The sequence below is a fragment of the Macrobrachium nipponense genome, chromosome 13 (assembly GCF_015104395.2).
Source record: "Macrobrachium nipponense isolate FS-2020 chromosome 13, ASM1510439v2, whole genome shotgun sequence".
In the NCBI taxonomy this organism is placed as follows: Eukaryota; Metazoa; Arthropoda; class Malacostraca; order Decapoda; family Palaemonidae; genus Macrobrachium; species Macrobrachium nipponense.
Window position 1 is genome coordinate 101,088,905 of NC_087206.1, and position 19,496 is coordinate 101,108,400.

A 19,496-nucleotide genomic window follows, 5' to 3' on the forward strand; every position below is an offset into this window, starting at 1 on the left:
TTATTTAAATACGTTAACAAAAACTTTATTGTGTATTATGGTAGTTTAGAGAAAAGGCAAAATTATTGGTATTAACTTGACTTTTTTATGATTGTAATGAAATTGTGTGATGGAAACCTTAGTTCCTGACAGTGTATGCTTTTTTGTTCTAGGCCATCGTTAAATACTACGACCAGGTTATGGCTGCCATCATTCGTCACATAAACTTTGATGTTGTGAAAGCGGTCTTGATTGCATCGCCTGGTTTTGTTAAAGATCAATTCTATGAACATATGATGAAGGTTAGTAGATGTGTTGATTTTTTTTGTGATATATTGTTCATAAAGTACAGGTAAGAAGGATGCGAGAGTGACTGGCCTCTCCACCTTCCTCTCCTCTTCCTTCAGGTTGAGGATAGGACTCGAACTTGCACTGGCTGGTCGGGCGATTGATGCGGTAAGCTTGCACATCAAGCTTCCTTTCTACTTTTCTTATCAGAATCATAGAAGTAATCCCACTCCTTCCTGTAGCAAGGGGAGGAAGGAGACTGGCAATAATGCAAACCCTTCCCAGAACTTTGCATTAATGCCTCGAACTCTAAATATTCTTCCCAGAAGTAAATTGTATTTTTCTTAACTATACTACAAACCGGAGGTCCATTACTTTAATGCCCACCTCATGCCACCCCTCAATCTGAACCTGGGCCAAAAGGCAAAATGGAATCTGAACCTGGGCCAAAAGGCAAAATAGAGTGTTTACATCCGGGCAGGTGGGGCTACCTGCCTACCAGACGGTAGTTACTGCCTAACCACCTTGTTCAAGAATTTAACAGCCATAATTCCAGCCTGTGCTGAAAGTAATTCCTTATGTAAAGGACCTCAGGTTTGTATAGTTAGGAAAAATAAAATTTACTTTCAAAAATTGTGATTTTCGCCCTTTAATATAAGGGCATGACACTATATTTATTGACATTTATGCTGCATTTTGGAGAGTTACCGAGGAAACTTCAAAGGGTTTCCCTTTCTTTTTCTCTTCCCAGCATTTCCCCCCATCTCCTTCGCCCCTTTTCGCTAGCTTATTGGATGAAGAAGGGGGCTTGCGTATGTTGTTGGTGTTTGAAGGAACTTCTCCTTAATCAATTTTTCTTTTTTCTTCAGGCTAACAGTGAGCAATAGTGTATTTCAGCAGTGGATGGTTAGATATCTCTTTGTTTTGGCTATCTTAACCGTAGGCATTGTACTTTTTAACATGCCGTGACATTGCCCCTCAAGTGTGTATATAGTTCCCCTGCTGGAAAATTGTATTGATTTGCTCCTGTTATCCCGAGATTTTATCACTGGCCAGAGTCTACAACTGCCCTGTGGTTGTTATCTCTACTTTGGGGATGACTGTGCTTCATCCTTTAGAAGTCCTGCGGAAGTTGGCAAAGAAGCCAAGAAAGAAGAGGTCCCGAAGGTGTCGTCTTCGTCATCATCTCAGGCCTCCTCACCTCCCTCTTCAAAGGCTTCTCAGCCTAAGAAGATGAAGGTAACTTCTCTGCCCCATGAGAAGTCTCACCACGAGACTTCTAAGGGTCTGCATCCTTCCCCTATTAAAGAAGCAGTTGGCTCTCTCGTTGGCTCACCTGCACCTTTGGGAGTGGGACCGTGACGCTGTCCCCAGGGTCTAGTGTCTCAGGAGCCCAAGGAGTTTGAACCAAGATTTCTTCTCCTGTCTGGTACCAGGGCGCTGCTCTTGGAACCAGGTCCGTTTCAGAGGCTCGTTCACGAGTTTCTCCAAATGTACAACCCCAAGGGGGCGTCGTACATCCACAGTCAATGATGAGGAGTCCTTGGACCCACTTGAGTGGCCTTTGGCAGGTGCCAGGGTCGATGTCGCTGTCCCTCCAAGGTAGGACATCTGGAGAAACTAAGAGGAGGTCTTCTACACAGCCCTCTTCACACGAGGATTCGTCCTCAAAGAGGACTGAGGTTTGATCGTGAGGATTTTGCATGTTCTTGCCAGGCCAAGCCGCTCTTTTTCTATAGTTCGACAGATCTAAATTGAGAGATTGCTTTCTTCTTTGGGTAAGAACCCTGTTGCCACATCCACCAGTATCCAGTTTTGAATACCTTACTATATAACACATGAATCAATAAATGGGTAGTTTAAAGTTTTTACCATGTTTTGTTGAACTTAGCGTTCACATATTGTGATTATAATTTTATTTGTAAATAAAATGAGAAAATGCATTTATAAACATGACAGCTGTTTCGAAAGATGCTGCCATTTTTCCTGTTACCTTTGACAGGCGATATGCAGGTGGGCCAAGCCTATTAAACCATGAAGTTTTAAGGATTTATCTCTTAAGCTACCCTTTGGATAAGCCCCACAGCCTGGTCTAGCTGAGAACTCTAGCACCAAAAAGAATGACTTCTTGCTTTAGGTTACCGAGAACAATAGTCAGTAGGGAAATTATTTCGTTCCTACAGAAAGCATGCTGTGAAATGGGCAAATGCAGTTAAGCATTCCGAAAACTTGTAAACAGGCGATGCTGTGAAGGATATCTCTGTTATTGAACTAAGATCATCTACCGACAAAGATTCTTCGTAATGCGCATATCGTATAGAATCATGTTATTACAATTCCTGTAATAATTATTGTAGGTAAATTATTTCTCTCCCAATGATGATTTATGTGCAACAACCATATAAAAAGTAAAACTTGTTACACGCATTAGATTTATGAGTTATAACATGGTCCAGACCGTGAGTTATAATAAATTTTTATTTATTTACTCTATGTTTTCATATTGAATGTCATATATTTTTCAGAAGAAAATGTCATAAATAATGAATGGTAATGTCACATTTTTACTTTAAATGAAAAATATTTTCAAATAAAATGCTATGTAATGTATGCAAAACTTGAAGGTATAAATTATAAAAACATAAAGAGAACATCACAGCCTTAAAAGAGAGAATAAGGCAGAATACTCTGTGGTTTTAAAGACAAAATATACTATGAAAGAGGAAATGAAATTTAAGTAAATCGTAACTTGATGAATGAAAATAAGGGGAAAACCAAAAATGAAGAGCAGTGAAATGCAAAATATTACAAACTTGTTTAGGAAATGGATATGGCATACAGAAAATTCAAATAATAAAAAAGAATAATGAGAAGTAATCTACTGACAAGATTATAAGAAAATGTCATGAGACATACATACTGAATGGTAATTACTAATTTTTATTACTTTTCATGAAAAAGATCATCAAATACAATATGTAATATAATATGCAAAATTTAAGGGTATAAGTCATAACAAATATAACAATGAATAGTCTCAAAAGTAATAACCGAATAGAATGGGGATCGAGTTTATGGATTAGGATTTATACTGTCAGTTTCATTAGGTATGGTCCCAAATATTGCCTCGCTGGGAGATGGCTTAGGACTTCAGAAGGGGATGATTTAAAGGTTAAGAGAGAAGTGGCAACAGGGTTTTTCTCAAGGAGATAAACAATCTATCAGTTTAGATCTGTCGAACTATAGCAACGGCGCAGCTGTCGGCAGTGCTGCTACCAGTCTTGCTACCAACTCTGCTACCAGTGCTGCTACAGTGCCGTGAGAGTTGCAGGGTGATTATGGCACTCTTCACTGGCCTCATGTCAAGTGGCAGCCAGATGTTGGAAGATCTCTGTCCAGTTGGAGCATCTATTGAATGGGTAGGTAGTAGGCTTCCTCATTCACTTTGCTGTGACAAGCTCCCATCAGTCTCCAGTGTAAACTTTCAGTCATTCTCATACCAGGTTTGGACTGAAAGAGCTTGGATCTCAAAATATTTATGAGACATTGGGAGAGGCCTCAGATCAAGGGCTCATTCGTAAGACTGTCCTTTTGCATCTTGTCTGGTTCTCAGGTGAATAGGGTCTCTATCATTCCTGAGTTTGTGGCAAAAAAACAGACCTTTTTTGTTCCTGATGTAAGATTCATGTGTTCCCTCAACCCCCTCTTAAGATTTCATTGGTGATTATCTGAATATGATGCAAGCCATAAGGTACTACCTGAAAAGGACCAATGCTCTTTATCCAGTGTTGGTGCTTTTTTAAGTAGAGACAGTCCCTAGTTATAGGCGGACTTGGTTAATGGCGATCTGGTTTTATGGTGCTTGTGAAGCCCCATAAAATTGGCGATTTATGGTGCCATAACGCACTGGGTTCTGGTTATTGGCGCTGCCAAAAATAGAGTTATGGTGCCATAATATACCTAACAGAGGCGCCATTGACTGGTTATCGGCATCATAAATTGCCAAGTTTCAGTTAACAGCAGTTTTCTCTTGTCAGCACCCTACCAAGAACAGAACTCCCACTGATAACCGGGGACTGCCTGTACAGGGCAGGCTTAAAGGTACACAAAAACACCCTTTCTCCCTGGCTTTGTGAGGTATCTAAAACTTGAGACTCATCTGAGGAAGATCTCACTCACTATAGTACTTGTAGGAGATTTCATAAAGTCAGAGGTGTAAGATCATCCCTAGTCTTTCAGAGGAACTTTTTTCCTGGTATTGACGACAGGTGTCTCATGTAGACAGGCAGCTTTTACCTCATTCTACTTGAGGGACCTCACCCACAAGTTTTTGGATACCATCTCCTTGGGACTTGTGGAGGCTATTCAGTTGTGTAAGCACCCAGCCCCATTTATAGACAGGTATCTCCTCTTAGTGCTTTCTCTTACAATAAGTCTGTCTAGAGGTATGAATGCAGTGACTGGGCACTACTGTTTTGTCATTTCATATGCCATAATTGCCCCTGGGGGTGATTTCACTAGTGCATTTTGTGCAGTGCACTGTCAGGAATACTTAAGGTTTTTTGCAGCGTTCCTTTGGCCCATAGCTTTCATTGTACATTTCACCCTTTCCTGACAATTGTTCTATAATGCAACTAAAAGGTTTCCTCTTGTTTCACCTTCAACTTTTTTTTAATGCCAGTTTTCTCTTCAGTACTGAATGCCATTACGTGCCCCAGTACTTGGCCCTTAAGTTTTATATTCCATTCCATTCCATATAGTACTAGTTTGAGTAGAAGGGTACAGGAGTCAGTTTGTCTTGTGCTTATACCAGTGACTATGATCATGGCAATTCGAGTAGGGATTCAGCAACAGTCAGTTGTCAGAGATGACCTCCCACCTATGCATTTCTGTGGAAGAGATATAAAATTTTTAATGTCACTTGTATTTTTCTTAAATATACAAACTCAAGCAATTATTACAGGTCCAATCTCATCCACCCCACTTTGTCACTGTAGCGTAAGGAAAAAAGTATTTCCTTAGGCTCACTGATGGTAGATGAGGGATATTCCCCCACAATTACTTAAAAAATTTGAGATAATTGTATACCATAAGCTAATATTCAACACTAAACATTGAAATGGACAATATCAAGCTTTAGTCCAATTGTGCTATAAGGCAGGTTCATGTGTTTCCACATAATTTCTTCTGCATTTGTCTTGTTAGATGCATCATTTCTAATTTTGAATGTGTTCATCATTTATTATATGTTTAGTGGACTAGATGTTATATTTAGAAATACATACTCAATACTTTATTATAGTACTTGCATACAGTAACAAATGAGAACCACAGATCTATAATTGAAAATTCATTTTTGATAAAACAAAATATTTGGACATGTAGTCAGCAAATTTACCCTTGATCTTTAATAGGGCATACTATTGGAGTTTTTTTATATCAAGGATTTAATGTACATAGTTGAAATTCAGATTTCATGTGAAAACAAGGACGATATTTACTCTGCAGTTTTTCTATTTTTATTAGCTTTCATTCATTGCTTTCTGTGTAGAACTGTGCAGTTTGTCCTGTTTCTTTAGGTACATAGTTCTTAGTAGTTGTTCCGGCACTCAACTCCTTAGTCTAAGTCCTATATGTCACACCCTCACACTTCAGCAAAGTATCTGGAAAAATACAGGAATTTTACAATAGCTGCATATCTTGTCATCACTCAAAAACTCTTAAATTTAGGAGGTTTTTAGTTTTTCTTATCTTTGGATTCTCAGTCTGTACTTTTTAATAATTGGATACCTTGAAAATTAATTGATAAAGCAATAAGATGATAATATGAAGGGAATAAATACAATGATTTGAATACTCATGGCTGCTTTAAGTTAATGCGAATTGATCTGCTATCTAAATTGGATAAATTGAAAGTTGACTGCCTTAAACTTTTGGATGCCTAAGGCACTTCAGTTTTACTACCACTTCATATGACTGTTAAGAAAAAACAGCATTGTTTGGGAAATTTGGAGATGGTTGTGCATCTTATATAAGTGACAGGTTTGCAATGAAACAAATTATTATTGTAGTTGTCTTATTTAGCTGGTTTTTTCTATAATTTAGGATATGTATTTTGGTGAATAGAATTTTAGTATTATTTTCATTGGCATTAATCAGTGGTATTATGTTTTTGTAGAATAACTGTGGTATGTGATGTAGTATTGAACTATTGTTGAATATTTCTTTCTAGAATGCAGTGCAGGCAGACAACAAACTTCTTTTAGAAAATAAAAGCAAGTTTGTACTTGTACATTCCTCCACTGGTTTCAAGCATTCCTTAAGAGGTAAGAGCTAGTTTTATTTTAAGAAAGGTAGACTTTTTCATTTTTTGGTGGTATTAATTTCAGCAGTAGTTCAGCTGAAGCGTTTCTCCTCATAGTTTTATCCTAAAGGTCAACTAAAGAGTTGTCCTTATCTCTGGTCTTGGTGAAGGATCGCCAGTTCTCGGATGATGTCTCAACCTGATCCTCAGGCTGCCCACTCTTTGACCATTTTGTCTACACTTGCCCATTATTTTCCCTTGCACATTAACTGATCTGCTGCCTGACTTGTTTACTCTTCATTGACCAGCCCACTACCATCCACATCTCTGAATCCCTCTCTCCCAGTGACTGACCCACTACTATAGTTGGTTTCATATCATCTGTCCATCCACAGATGAGGTTGTGGCACATGGGCATAGATGATTGGTGGGCAATCAGTGTTTCCAATCATTAGCTTTTTGTGATAAATAATAAACTATTTCTTCAGTAACATTATGAATATTTGGGTATGCAAGGAACCATCGTCCCTTCTTGTATATAAATGTATACTACTTTTTACATTAAAGAACACTAATAGTAGTAGAAGTCATTTTGTAATTACTTACACCTACACATTTTTCTGCATTTGTATTTGTTGATACACATTGAATCCATTGTTTGATAAGGACATCTTCATACCAAAAAGAGCACCTTAAAGTTATTTTATTTTGCCTCCAAATTGATTACACATTTGATCTATAGCCCTTGTGACCTAATCTAATCCCTGCATGTAAAGAATGCATGTTAGTAACCACAAAACATAACCTTGTGAATGAGCAAACTTAGGCCCACAAATGTAATCTTTAGAATAAAAATTAGTTAAAGAAATTTTTCAGAACCTTCATCTCTTGGTTTAGCCAAAAATAAAATGTGAAAAACTGCATGTAATAACTATGTTAATTTTAGTACAAAAACAACCCTTTTTGGCAAGCCCTGTAAGAGATCATATGTTAGTTCGTGGTCTTGTAAAACTACCTGATAATGATGATAAAGATGAACAGATTATTTTATTGTAATAAGCCAATATTTACAAGGGTATGTGATGGTTAATACTTTATAAAAATGTAGTGTCAAAAAGTAATATAATAAGATGGATATTAGAAAAAAGAATTCTTGGTGACATGATTGTTCTTTTATATAGTAAGACAATGTTTTTATACCTTGAATCCTATTACTATATTATGTAAAGTTTTCAATAAACTAGCTGTGTTTTCATTTTGTACTGAATTGTTTAAAATTTTTTTTAATCTATTTATTTTCAGTTGAAAGTAGTATCAGTAGCTCATTAGCCTTGAAAATGTGAATAAGACATTTTAAGGACATTTTGCTTTAATTTCTGGATATGAAAGTCATACTATTTGTTTGTTTTGAAGTTTTATTTTTTTCAATAGTGCCCCCAAATCTAGTGAAATTTGCACATTTTTTTTTATTGTATGCAGTGCCTTGATTGATATTTTGCTAAAAGAATTCATTGTTGCAGAGGTGCTTGAGGACCCAAACATAGCATCAAGACTGGCAGATACTAAAGCAGCAGGAGAGACCAAAGCTCTCCAACAGTTTATGCACATGATGGGCAACGATCCAGATCGGGCTTTCTACGGCATCAAACATGTTGAACGAGCAAATGAAAGTCAAGCAATTGAAACTTTGTTGGTATCTGACAGTTTATTTAGGTTTGTATTTGGCAGTTTTTCTATTATAAGTTAGTAAATTACATTATCACAGTGTATATATATATATAAAATCTCTTCCAAAAAGGTAATATTCAGGTAAAGGCAGCCCCTAGTTATTGGCAGGGGTTTCATTCTGACAACTTGCCGATAACAGAATGTTGGCAATTTTCGGCGCATTTCGCCACCAATAACCGGTTAATGACACTTAGTATATACAGCACCAATACTCTATTATTGATGCCTATAACCAGAAATCGGTGCATTTCAGTGCCAAAAATTGCTGGGTTTTGGCAGATTTTGGCAATTTTCAGCTCTTAGACACCCCCATAAAACCGGATTAACGATAACCGAGGCTGCTGATAACCAATAACCAGTGACTGCTTGTATCCTCATGTAAATACAGTAGGCCCTTGAATTTGTGGGGGTTGTGTACCACACAGCGCCTCGTTGGCGTGGTTGGTATGGTGTTGGCATCCCACCTCGGTGGTCGCGAGTTCGATACTCGGCCATTCCATTGTGGAGTGAGAGAGGTGTATTTCTGGTGATAGAAGTTCACTCTTGACGTGGTTTGGAAGTCACGTAAAGCCGTTGGTCCCGTTGCTGAATAACCACTGGTTCCATGCAACGTAAAAACACCATACAAACAAACAAACAATGTACCACACACGCACACACGAATAGCTAAAATCTGCGAATGCTTAAAGCCCCTCTAAAAATGCATAGAACTGCATATTTTGATAGTTCAAACACAAAAAAAAAATAAAAATAAAAAAATGCTTATACCCAAATATTTTAATAGATTTATAACAAAAAGTGCATTAAGTCATGAAAGCGTGAAAATACAGTAATTAGTGAATATTTGACATTGAAAAATACTGTGAATATGCAAATTTTCTGCAAATAATGTGTACAGTCAATCCCCGTATTCATGTTCTTGAGATTCGTGGACTTGCCTATTCACGGATTTTTCTTTGGACCATATCTACCCATTATTTGCAAATATTCGGAAATCAGTGAGTCCGCGAATCTGGAGGGGTTTACTTTATTTAACCCTTTGTGGACGGGCAGCATCCATATATGTTTCCATATAGCTTTGTGGTAAAGTCCAGGTAGCATATACATACACTCAACATTTGGCACCATACAGTTTGAATGAATTTTGCGGGAAAAATGCTTCTAGTTCCATTTATCACTAGTATTAGCAACTCATCCAAGTGCTATATGAGAGGTGGAGTGAGCTGTGAGAGATTCAGTCTTGCTTGAGGTGGTAAAGAGGAACATTGTCACAACTTCTTATCCAAGGATGCTTTGTAAACATTGTACATTAACCCTTTAACGCCGATTGGACGTATATACGTCAATATAAGAAAGTTTTTTTAAAATTTGGGGAAAAATAGTCATAGCCGTTGGTCCCGTTGCTGAATAGCCACTGGCTCTATGCAACGTAAAAACACCATACAAACAAACAAACAATGTACCACACACGCACACACGAATAGCTAAAATCTGCGAATGCTTAAAGCCCCTCTAAAAATGCATAGACTGCATATTTTGATAGTCCAAACACAAAAAAAATAAAAAATGCTTATACCCAAATATTTTAATAGATTTATCACAATAAAAGCATTAAATCATGAAAGCGTGAAAATACAGTAATTAGTGAATATTTGACATTGAAAAATACTGTGAATATGCAAATATTCTGCAAATAATGTGTACAGTCAATCCCCGTATTCATGTTCTTGAGATTCGCGGACTCGCCTATTCACGGATTTTTCTTTGGACCATATCTACCCATTATTTGCAAATATTCGGAAATCGGTGAGTCCTCGAATCTGGAGGGGTTTACTTTATTTAACCCCTTGTGGACGGGCAACATCCATATATGTTTCCATATAGCTTTGTGGTGAAGTCCAGGTAGCATACACATACGCTCAACATTTGGCACCATACAGTTTGAATGAATTTTGCGGGAAAAATGCTTCTAGTTCCATTTATCACTAGTATTAGCAACTCCTCCAAGTGCTATATGAGAGGTGGAGTGAGCTGTGAGAGATTCAGTTTTGCTTGAGGTGGTAAAGGGGAACATTGTCACAACTTATCCAAGGATGCTTTGTAAACATTGTACATTAACCCTTTAACGCCAATTGGACGTATATGTCGATATAAGAAAGTTTTTTAAAAATTCGGGGAAAAATAGTTATAGGCCTACTAGGTGAAAACTTTTAAATCACGCGCCTTGCGGGATGCTGAGAGCTCACAGATCAAGGCGTTGTTTTGTTTACAATCGTTACCCAGGCGCGCAAGCGCAAATTTCTTTCTCCTCGCACTAAAAAGCATCAGCGATACATCTCAGAAATTATTTCGTCAATTTGACATAATTTTTGCACCATTTCATATTAGCCGTTACATGGAGTATTATATATGAAAATGTGTGCAATTTCATGTAGAATACAACAAAAAACAACTCATGGTTGTAGCTTTTATCAGTTTTTAAATATTTTCATATAAATAATGATAAGTGCCAAAATTTCAACCTTCGGTCAACTTTGACTCTAACGAAATGGTCGAAAAACGCAATTGTAAGCTAAAACTCTTATATACTAGTAATATTCAATCATTTACCTTTACTTTGCAACAAATTGGAAGGCTCTAACACAATATTTCAATTTATGGTGAATTTATAAAAAAAAAAAAAAAATTTCCTTGCGTCCGCGCGGTAACTCTTCCGAAAAAATCAGAAATATTTTTGTCCGATTGTCGTAATGTTTGCACCATTTTAAATTAGCCGTTACATAAAGTTTTATATATGAAAATGTGTGCAATTTCATGTAGAATACAACAATAAACAACCCATGGTTGTAGCTTTTATCAGTTTTGAAATATTTTCATATAAATAACGATAAGTGCCAAAATTTCAACCTTCGGTCAACTTTGACTCGACTGAAATGGTAAAAAAACGCAATTGTAAGCTAAAACTATTACATTCTAGTAATATTAAAATATTTAGCTTTATTTTGCAACAAATTGGAAGTCTCTAACACAATATTTTGATTTATGGTGAATTTATGAAATAAACTTTTTCCTTTTGTCCGCGCGGTAACTCTTCCGAAAAAATCATAAATTTTTTCGTCCGATTGTCATAATGTTTGCACCATTTTAAATTAGCCGTTACATAAAGATATATATACTAAAATGTGCCTCAATTTCATGTAGAATACAACAAAAACAACCCATGGTTGTAGCTTTTATCAGTTTTGAAATATTTTCATATAAATAATGATAAGTACCAAAATTTCAACCTTCGGTCAACTTTGACTCTGACCGAAATGGTCGAAAACTGCAATTGTAAGCTACAACACTTACAGTCTAGTAATATTCAATCAATTAACTTCATTTTGCAACAAACAGGAAGTCTCTAGCACAATATTTCGATTTATGGTGAATTTTTTAAAACATCTTTTTTTTTATGTCCACGCGTTACGAATTCATGCATCATTTTGTGATAATATTCTCTCTGTGTTGCCTTGATTGTTTTACAATGTGTTATATACCAAAATGATCACAATTTAGTGTACAATACAATGAAAAAATAATTAATTCATTAGCTTTAACCGTTTTGCTCACAGCGCAATTTGTATACAATATACAAAAAAAAAAATTTGCGCTGTCATATATTCCAATATTTATATATGATAATGATGTTTTTTTCATTTCTGATGGTTGCATACTAAATTTCAGGCAATGATAAAAAAGGAGCCAAAAATGAACTCTTAATATTGAAAATTAAGCGTGCTGTGATTTTTTGAAAAAAACTTTTTTTCCGCTTCGGCGCTCACTCGCGAATGCCGCCGGCATATGGGAGACACTTTCCGAAATACGAGCTCGGCGTTTAAGGGTTAAGTGAGTAAAATGTCTTCCTTCATTATACAAAGATACAACAACTCCACCCAAATACCTTAAAAATTCATAATGAGTAGCAGGAGAGGCTAACAATGACTACTGTCCACTCTTTCCAAAGGCACTTATCATTATTTATATGAAAATATTTCAAAACTGATAAAAGCTACAACCATGGGTTGTTTATTGTTGTATTCTACATGAAATTGCACACATTTTCATATATAAAACTTTATGTAACTGCTAATTTAAAATGGTGCAAACATTACGACAATCGGACAAAATTATTTCTGATTTTTTCGGAAGAGTTACCGCGCGGACGCAAGGAAATTTTTTTTTTTATATAAATTCACCATAAATCGAAATATTGTGCTAGAGCCTTCCAATTTGTTGCAAAGTAAAGGTAAATGATTGAATATTACTAGAATGTAATAGTTTTACCTTACAATTGCGTTTTTTTACCATTTCGGTCGAGTCAAAGTTGACCAAAGGTTGAAATTTTGGCACTTATCATTATTTATATGAAAATATTTCAAAACTGATAAAAGCTACAACCATGGGTTGTTTATGTTGTATTCTACATGAAATTGCACACATTTTCATATATAAAACTTTATGTAACAGCTAATTTAAAATAGTGCAAACATTACGACAATCGGACGAAAAAATTTCTGATTTTTTTCAGGTTACCTTGCGGACGTAAGGAATTTTTTTTTTTTTTTTTTTTTTTTTTTTTTTTTTTCATAAATTCACCATTAAATCGAAATATTGTGCTAGAGACTTCCAATTTGTGGCAAAATAAAGGTAAATGATTGAATATTACTAAAATGTAAGATTTTTAGCTTACAATTGCGTTTTTCGACCATTTCGGTCGAGTCAAAGTTGACCGAAGGTTGCTATTTTGGCACTTATCGTTATTTATATGAAAATATTTCAAAACTTTGCTTTTTGGGTTGCTTTTTGTTGTATTCTACATGAAATTGCACACATTTCCAAATATAAAACTTTATGTAACAGTTAATTTAAAATAGTGCAAACATTACGACAATCGGACAAAAAAATGTATGATCTTTTCGGAAGAGTTACCATGCGGAAGTAAGGAAAAAGTTTTTTTTATAAATTCACCATAAATCAAAATATTGTGCTAGAGACTTCCAATTTGTTGCAAAATGAAGGTAAATGATTGAATATTACTAGAATATAAGAGTTTTAGCTTACAATTGCATTTCTCGACCATTTCGGTAGTCAAAGTTGACCGAAGGTTGAAATTTTGGCACATCGTTATTTATGTGAAAATATTTCAAAACTGATAAAAGCTACAAACGTGAGTTTTTTTTTTTTTTTTTTTTTCTCGAGATGTGTCGCTGATGCTTTTTAGTGCGAGAAGAAAGAAATTTGCACTTGCGTGCCTGGGTAACGATTGTAAACAAAAGAACGCCTTGATCCGTGAGCTCCCAGCATCTCCCAAGGTGCGTGATCCAAAGGTTTTCGTCGAGTAGGCCTATAACTATTTTTCCGCAAATTAGAAAAAAAAAGTGTTTTCTTCGACGTACCATACGTCGGTTCGGCACCCGATAGACAATTTTCGTCGACATTTAATATGTCCAATCGGCGTTAAAGGGTTAATAGAAACCTTAAATATTTTCTTGTCTTCTGTAAGATGCTGATTAATTGCTGATAAAGTTCACAACTGATAGTTCAACAGGCAAAGCTACTGATCCTTCTACTGTACACTTGTAATCTTATACCTTTCCTAATAATCTTTGCTCAAGGGTGTTAGGGTTCTTGAATCTTCAGAGATTAGCAGTGTGTCCAACCCAAGAAGACTGTTCCATAGCTGTTCATTTAAAGATCACATATACATAGCCTTGAGTATGAATACCTTCAAATGCCTTTTTCCTGGAATTTTGTACCTGCCTTGGATAAAACCTGGAACTAAAGTTCATTCAGGAATAGTGTCCAGTTATATATTTCCTAGTTTATTTCAGTCAGTTGAAAGGTATTGATCATTATTATGATAAAACAAAAGTTATATTGTTTTGCATAAACAGTTTAGTTCTTAGTAATTATAAAAATCCTAAGTGTTCTAAATGTTTGCTCTTTTTCCAGATCTCAGAATATTGATGAAAGGCGAAGATATGTCCAGTTAGTGGACAGCGTTAAGGAAAATGGTGGTGATGTTAAGATATTTTCTAGTCTCCACATATCTGGTGAACGTACGTATACCATGGGTTATCCCTTATGTACATCTCTGATATTTTTTTCACTTTAAAGCCATTACTTATAGCCCATTCTGTATGAAGTAGAACCCCCTCGACATGGAACCACCTTGACATGGTGAGGGGCTCTTGAACCCCAGGAATTAGTTCCCGGGTTTGAGTCCAAGAATCTCTTATATTATTTATTTATTTGGATTAATATTGTGGAATTTTCCACTCTTTGTAAAATTTATTGGACCTGACAAATAGGAAAAGATATCATAGCTGGGAATGGGTTTATATCCAAAGCTAAATTGTGGGAACTGTAGTGGGACCATCAACTGCCTGATAATGTTAGGATCTGAGTTATCAGGCGGAACTATTCTGCAGGACTGGACCATGGATTCCAGGGCGGTCTGGTTCTGGGTATAGTACTCTGGTTTGCCCATAATCTGATTAGGGTGGGGATGATTGTATTCTTGTAATACTCCCAGTCCTATCAAGCGGGTTTGGCTTACATTTGGGCCACTCTGTTGTGCCATCCCCTGTGGGCTAGGGTAGGGACACAGATAGTCGGTGTCTCACTTGTGCCATTGATGGAAGAATAAACTCCATGAAAGGCTGATGATATCTTTTTAAGGTTTTTAGGTCTTATTTTTTTTTCTCTCTCTCTCTCCCTCTCTCTCTCAAATCTTTATGTCTAGCAGTTGTAAGGATTCTAAGTACCCCTGGGCCCTATGATGGTGCTCTTCTGGCACAGAGGAAGATTCAAAATTCTCCAAATGTAAATGACTTCTCCAAAAATAAATTGATGAAAAGCAGTAATAACGAATCTGATCCCCCCTCATGATTTCCCCTCCCCTGAACCTTCTAACCATTCTTCATTGATGACAACTTCAATCAAGGATACAGACTTCTCTAAGAATCTTCTTCCAGAGTTAAATACTCAACACAGCTAGGTTGTGTGAAAAATGAGAGAATGCTCCATATCGAAGACTTACCAGTCAGGTGTGATTTGAAATGATCTCGACAGCTTTGAAATTGTCTGGATCTGTTGCAGAAATTAGAATGAACTTTATCGATAGTGAATCTAAATGGGAAGCTTGGGTTACCTTTAGTAGCCATGATGAGGCTCTAAAGGCTAGTAGCATGATAGGTACCATACAAATCGGTTAAGCTATAGTACGAGGAGCCTTAACAGACAAAGTTCCCAAAGATTTGGACGTTTATTTGCCATCTAAATGGGCTCAAGATAAACCAGAGAGAAATTTTGCAGAGGTAAGAACTAAACCTCTTATGTGGCTGGTAGCATTAGCCAAAGAGGAAAATTATAACTACAAATTTAGTAGGTTTCTTTAGAAAAAAGTGGGAGGAATAAAGAGCAGTGATATTTCTCTTTTTGGGAAGAACACCGTTCTTATTCATGCTAAGTCCACAACCCAAGCATATATGCTGACCTTGTTGGACATAAAAATTGATAAAATGATTACGAGGATCAAATCTCACTTAAGCATTAGTTATGGGAGAGGAGTACTAATTGATAAAGACCTATATGACATGACATGACAGAAGAAGAAATTCTAGAAATGAGCCCTAGTTCAGTTTGGAGAGAGGGAAAAGGCAGCTATTGCCAACATGATCATTTTAACCTTTGTAGACTCTGAAGTACCTTCTCATGTCATATCTGAAAATAAAGGGGTACAATTACATCCTTTCCACCAAAGACCAATGCAGTACTATCATTGTTTAAGTTTGGCTATTCGTCAGAAAAACTCCGAAAATGCTAAAATTCATAGAAATTGCTCTGGTGTCCATCATGATGGTGAATTTAATAGAAAAGCAAAATGTGTGAATTGTCAACTGAACGTAAATCCAATAACAAAAATTGTGAAATATGCAAATTTGAACTATCTTTACTAAATAAAGCCAATGCATAGCATATAAGTATTGGTTTCTAGGAGTGCAGTGGCAGCACCCTGTGCTATACCGACACCCTTAATGGGTGAGCGAGCTGGAGGTAGTAACTTCAGCATTCCATTTAGCTTTTTCTCTGGTATATTTAGCATCTATTTATACCTAGAAATGTGTGCTACAGGAACATTTCACCGGGCGACACAGGTCTTCCCCCAGAAATAGATTTTTCCTTCGTCAAAATCCCTTTTATGTGTAAGCAAGTGATTTTGCTATATTGTGAATACGATTTCAAGTGTTTTTTTTATATAGTTATTTGTTCTTTCCGAAGAACAATGGCGTCACGTAGCAGGAAGGAGTTCATGACTCCAAGCAAGTTTCACGGGCTTCTATTCGATAATGACATTGATTTATCTGAAAGTGAAGTGGAACCTAGTAGTTCAGCAAAACTATTGGTAAAAAAGCATGATTTAGTGAATTATGATGAGGAGAGTACTGGAGAAAGAAATGGTTGAGATGGAGTGCTAACACTTCCTTGGTCACGTACATCTACGTGTAAGGGAGAGACACGGCCACGTACAGAAGTCGGCGAAGCACTCCTCTCACTCACAGAAGACGACATCATCCACAAAGTCCATAATTCTCCAACGTTTGACTTGAGCAAGGAGGGAGAGAAGATGGAGGAGGGAGCTCACTCCCTGTATGACATCTCTTGCTATAAGGAGGAGAAAAAGAATCACTCCTTCCACATCAAGTCCAGCCTCTTCACCATAGCTTGAAACAACGTTTCCAATGGCTCAGTGAGAGGTTGTAATGATGTCATAGGCAAAGATGGAGATGACATCACTACAACAGAGGAGATAGAGATGCCACCACAGCTGACGTCATAGACTGAGAGGATGCTGGTAGTGATGTTACGATATCTTGAATGACAGCACTGATTGATGGCCTCACTGGCGGAGTGGTAAAGGGCAACCCAGTAAGTTTCGATGTTGATACATCAGAGCCAAAAGTGTAGGCCTGGAGGTGGGGGACTGCCGAGGGGGCTGGCGGGGCGAGTACGAGCAGCCAAGAAATGCGAGTAGGCCCTCCAAAGAGAGGGCATCTGTAGGCCTGGAGATGCCTAAACTACCATCATCTTGTTTGATTCAGAATCCGAAATGAAGGAAGCAGAAGGCGTAGCCTTCTCCCTCTCAGGAAGGGCATTATATCCTGCGGGAGAGGGATCTACTCCTGTACTTCCAACGATGAATCGATGGAAGAAAAGGAAGGAGACAGCAGTACAACTGATGCAGAGGGAACACTTCTGGAAGAAGTGGATCCTCAGCCGTCTAAATGAGGAGGCAAAAAAAACCTCCCAAGAAGGACAAGTGGATACTCTACGATGCTCCCTCTTCTTGTAGAATGCCCTTCACTACGACACATGCACCAGGAACGACATTCTGGGCAAGGATTAATAATGGTACAAAAATTAGATCAGCACCTACTGCATGAAGTATGGGGATCTGTAATGGTAGCCGAATGCCTGAGCACATGCGTTGACGAGGCCTAGAAGAATTGGAGGACTCCATGATCATCAACAAGGCACACACTGAAACAAAGAAATCACGGGCAAACAAAGCAGCTGGCTTTGGAAGGAGAGTACAAGCGACTACTCTCCAAGGCAGTCAGAGAAAGACGCGTGTCACAGGGTTCTAGGCCTGGTCGGTGACCAGCTTCCACCTCGTATACACATGAGTTGCCAGGTGCCACAGATTCCTTGCTTTTCAATCTTTGTTTTTAACTGGTTTCCAGCTGGCACAAGAAGATTATCCTATTGTTAAGACTGAAGGTTTGTTCTGCATTTGAAACACCCTTATTATCTTAAATTACTGTTTGAAAACACTGAGTAACGACTCTAAAATTTGTACATGCCCAAAAGATTTGTTGGCAAATTAGATGTGAAAATTAAAGCAAGGAATGTTTTAAAAATTTGACACTAGTGAGACTAGAAGGAAAATTTAAAAAGTAAAAGAAAGAGGTGAAGATGGGTGCTGGAAAGTTATTGCAAAAAACCTGAATACTGCCCACAGTAAGCTGTATAAAATATCCTGTAAATCCTGTATGTGGACTTAATGGGATATTTTATTATAATTATTTCAGTAGATGAAACCTATTCACATGGAACAAGCACACGGGTAGACCATTGACTTTCCATCGCCCTGGGGGAAATTTGAACCGGCAACATCTGTTTTGTGCAGGATTAACTTTATCTCAGCTAAAATGGCCGTTGAGTGGTGCCAATAAATAAGACTGGTGTTTATGAGATTTTTTTTATAGTTAGTGTTTAGTTTAAAATGTAAATTCTATATTTTAATTAAAATTTAAATAATATTATTATAAATGTTTCACCCTAACCAGAGTTGGACCAGATGACAGGCGTTGCTGCCATCCTCAGGTTTCCCATGCCAGAGATAGATGAGGAGGACCATGCATTGGATTCTGACGATGATTGATACTAACCTGGAAAAGAAAAAAAATGTCGGCTCCTGTTTAAGGAAAGGACTGCTTTGCTCTTCTGCATGACCGCCAGGAGATGATGTACCTTCTGTGATGGTGTTCCATAACCAATCTTTTGGTACTTTGCAAAAGCTTAAGGGTAATTGTTGTAGGTTTAGCCACAGCCCAATTATTCCCATTAAAATGGGGTTAGGGCAGTAGGGAGGGGAGAATAAATGTGTACTTCACAGCTCAGATAATTTCTTTCTTTCTTTTTCTGAAAGATGTAAAAAACGTGAACATTTAAGTCAGATGTGAAAAATCAAATAATATAGCTAAAGTCTCAAAGTCAGATAGATATTTATGATTAACTTTTAAGTTTATTTATTTAATGTACTGATATTAATATGATAGGGTTGTCGTAACCCTTAGTGCTCACATTTTCATAAGTATTGTCCAGTTCTCCCTGTTGGGCACTGATCTCTTCAGGTTTATTTTGTTGTAATTTTCTCTTAAATTCATGCTCTTGATTTTTTATTAAAAGTATGCAAGAATATTCAATGGTATTAGTATAAGGTTGTGAGAGCATGTTTTAGCTTCTTAATAGAAGTATTACAGGACTGGTTGACTGTTGTGATATTTAGCATTTCTTAACTCTTTGAAAGGAAATTGTTTATTAATTAAATTTTATTTTAATGCATTTGACATACTGGAAGAAGTATTTA

General features: G+C 36.9%; 1 protein-coding gene across 1 annotated transcript in view; it reads left to right on the plus strand.

Moving 5' to 3' along the window:
* Nucleotides 1-18,931, plus strand: part of LOC135225231 (protein pelota-like) — a 131,948-nt gene extending 113,017 nt beyond the window's left edge. The window contains exons 5-9 of the mRNA XM_064264557.1: nucleotides 153-281; nucleotides 6,500-6,593; nucleotides 8,092-8,284; nucleotides 14,294-14,400; nucleotides 18,694-18,931. Of these exons, the coding sequence (XP_064120627.1) occupies nucleotides 153-281; nucleotides 6,500-6,593; nucleotides 8,092-8,284; nucleotides 14,294-14,400; nucleotides 18,694-18,788 (618 nt within the window). The 3' untranslated portion in view covers nucleotides 18,789-18,931. The remainder of the gene's footprint in view (nucleotides 1-152; nucleotides 282-6,499; nucleotides 6,594-8,091; nucleotides 8,285-14,293; nucleotides 14,401-18,693) is intronic.
* Nucleotides 18,932-19,496: the final 565 nt, after the last annotated feature.